General features: G+C 61.8%; 1 protein-coding gene across 1 annotated transcript in view; it reads right to left on the bottom strand.

Annotated features, from left to right (window-relative positions):
- Positions 1-901: 901 nt before the first annotated feature.
- The window catches only part of UTP4 (UTP4, small subunit processome component), an 11,806-nt gene continuing 9,493 nt past the window's right edge, over positions 902-3,214 (bottom strand). The window contains exons 14-16 of the mRNA XM_019505242.1: positions 1,855-2,040; positions 1,303-1,413; positions 902-1,102 (exon numbers count right to left, since the gene is read on the bottom strand). Of these exons, the coding sequence (XP_019360787.1) occupies positions 986-1,102; positions 1,303-1,413; positions 1,855-2,040 (414 nt within the window). The 3' untranslated portion in view covers positions 902-985. The remainder of the gene's footprint in view (positions 1,103-1,302; positions 1,414-1,854; positions 2,041-3,214) is intronic.

The raw sequence follows: 3,214 nt of genomic DNA on the forward strand, positions 1-3,214 counted from the left end.
GAGGGGGCAGGGCTTGCGTAGGCCCCGCCCTCATGAATATGCATGAGCCCAGCGGGGAAGAAGGCTGCGGCGCCCCCCTGGGGAGGCTCCGGGAAGTGCAGGAGGGGAACCAGGCAGGCCAGGGGGAAAGGAAGGGGGTCGTCTCTTCACTGCAAAGGGGTGTCACTCTCCCCATTTTACAGATGGGAAGACTGAACCAGGCTGCAGTTAAGCAAGGAGCCCACAGTCCACCCCCATGTCCCAGTATCACCCACCAGATTCACTCTGAAGCCTGCTGGGGTAAGCCCAGGCAGAGCATGAGCCCAGAGCCTTGGGGCAGCACCGCCCCAGGGTGTGTCGAGTATGGCAGGGTCCTGTGCCTCCAACACCTGCTAGGAGCACCCAGCCAGCTGGCAGCTGGGAGAGGAGGCAGCCAGTCCCTACCTCCCCCCACCAGCTTCAGTTTCCAGCTCCGCCAGCCTGGTTACAGCAGGATTTTCCCTGCTGCAGCCTGGGGCCCAGGGAGGCCACCAGCAGGGAAGCGCAGCCAGGCTCACGGGGACGGCTAGGGCTCGGTACTTGAGTGGAGGAGGGAGAAGAGCAGCCCTGAGCACGGGACATCCCTGGGGAAGGGCTGCTGGGCTTTTGCTACACTGCTACCCCCCAGGCTGCATTACCTGTAGGAAGGTGGCAGTCCTGTGCCAGCCATGCCCAGCCCAGGCCCCTCAGGCCTGGGGACTCTGTGCCCTTCTGGGCCCCCTCCGCCTGCTCCAGCTCCAGTCGCCTGCTCCAGCTCCAGTCGCTCTCCCCAGCAGCTGTACTCCTGGTACAGGGAGCAACACACCCAGGACACACCAGGTGACTGCAGCCCCCAGCCCCACCTGGCTGCACCGTGCCACGAGGAAAGCAGGGAACTGCGGAGGAAGAGCACAGCCCTGGGGAAGCATGGAGGTTTATTGCAGCAGCACCAGAGCATGGCAGCATAGTGTCCGTGGCCCACTCCGCCCTACGTGCCGAACTTCTTCTGCTGGACGGGCGGGGGCAGCTGGGCCTGGATGTCCGTCAGGGGCCGCTCCACCACCACCAGGCAGTCCTCGTCCAGCAGATCCATGAACAGCAAGGGCTGCAGGGCAGCAAGAAGCACGGGGTCAGAGCGGCTCTGGGAGCACAGGAGCCCCTGAGACCCAGCTCATGGGTCTGCTGATGGGGAAATGGGGTGCGCGGCCCTGCCACAAGCACCTGCACTGCTGCGGCTGAACAGGGCAGCACCCCTGGAGAGGTCAAGCCGGTGCCCCGCACCCCACGCAGCCCCAGGGCACAGACCTGGTACTTCTTGCAGATCTTGAAGGCGTGAGCGTGGGTCCGGCGGGCCTTCTCCGAGAGCTGCTTGAGCAAGGCCTGGTTGTTCAGCGGGGTGTTGTCGTCGGGCAGGGGCTGGGGAGATGGAGGGGCTGAGGGTTCCTGATGTGGGGGACGCCGTGCCCACCCTCAGGCACCCTCCAGGGCTCTGTAGGAGCACAGCCAAGCACCCAGAGAGCCAAGCCCTCTGGGGAGCTGGCAGGGTGGGCTGGAGGAAGGCCGTTCCCCAGGAGCTGCGTGGTCCTGCCCCACGCAAGGGGACGAGCCTTGCGGTGCTCAGGTAGGCAGAGAGGCCTGTTCTGTGCCCAGCACTGCACTGAATCCTGCAGGCTTATGACCAGAGCACAACCCCCAAGAACCATTCCCACAGACAGTGACCCGCCCAAAGCACCGTTGTCCCAGCCACAACCAAGGATGTGGCCACAGGGCTCCTGGCCAGGGAGGCTGTAGGGGCCGGCCCCGGAGAACCACCTGCCCCCCAACCTCGCCCAGGCAGGCAGCAGGGCGCAGACTCACCAGGGACTTGTCCAGGATGCAGAGCATGTGCGTGTCGTGTAGGAGCAGCTGCGTGGGCTGCCGGGGGTTGAAGGCAATGTGGGCGATGGGCGTGTCCCGCTCCAGCCAGTCCCTGTGCAGCCCGTGCTGCTGCACCACCCGGCTCCAGGCTGTGTACTCGCACTCGGGGATGCTGAACTCGAAGAGCTGGGGGCCACAGGCAATGGGGTGAGTGCGGCTCCAGGTGCACAAACCCGCCAGGAGACCCCTGGGTCTCCCCCCACACCTGGCAGGGAGTGGAGGCTCGAGATGGCCTGGCCCTGGCTTGGCTTCATTCCTCTCCTGCTGCCACCACCCAGACAGGAGCAATCACAGCTGCCCCCCTCCCTGGCACAGCCCCGAACCACTCTGCACTGGCCAGTGTGGGACCTGGCACCCACTCAGGGGCTGGCATCAGACTCTGCCAGCTAGACCTGTCCCATCAGGGAAGTAGCTGGCACATCCCAGCTTCCCACTAGCACCAGTCCCCGACCACAGCCAGAGCCCAGCACCAGTGCATTGGGTGAGTTCCCAAGTGTTTCACAGATATTAGGGTCAGAAGGGACCTCAGCAGATCGTCGAGTCTGACCCCCTGCCCTGGGCAGGAAAGAGCGCTGGGGTCAGATGACGCCAGCCAGGTGCATGTCCAGCCTCCTCTTAAAGACCCGCAAGGTAGGGGAGAGCACCACCTCCCTTGGACACCCGTTCCAGATTCTGACAAGCCTTACTATAAAGAAGTTCTTCCTGATGTCTAACCTAAATCTGCTTTCTGCTAGTTTGTGGTTGCTATTTCTAGTTACTCCAAGGGGTGCTTTGGTAAACAGAGCATCTCCTATCCCTTGTTTCGTTCCCCCTGATTAATTTATAGACGGCCACAAGATCACCTCTCAGCCTTCTTTTGCAGAGGCTGAAGAGATTCAGAACCTGCCTCTGAGAATTTGGGCCAAGTCTCTTCTGCTGATTCATGTGGTTTGATGGACTGGAGAAGCTGACAGGCTCTAAGCCACCTGGGAACCCCATGGGAAATGTGTCCTCTTGTAAGGGGAGCCAAGGCTTCTCTGGAAGTGCAGCCTGCTGGATTCTGCTGTGGGCATCTGCACTAATGAGTACCACCAGGATCCAGACCTACAGGAGCTAGGAGGGTGGCAGAAATGCCAGACAAGTCTTCAGGACTGTCTGTGGAGCAGAGCAGCAGCTACGACTAAACCCACCGCAGAGCCGGGCAAGAGCAGGCTAGTATTTGTCAGAGCAGAAGGTCCTTAAGAGACACAGAGAATCTGTTTTGCTGGAAACTCTCTCAGGAGCTGTTGAAAGCATCTGCCTCTAGAAGGGATTTCAAGCA

The sequence above is a fragment of the Gavialis gangeticus genome, unplaced genomic scaffold (assembly GCF_001723915.1).
Source record: "Gavialis gangeticus isolate Ggan-Ray unplaced genomic scaffold, GavGan_comp1, whole genome shotgun sequence".
Taxonomy (NCBI): domain Eukaryota; kingdom Metazoa; phylum Chordata; order Crocodylia; family Gavialidae; genus Gavialis; species Gavialis gangeticus.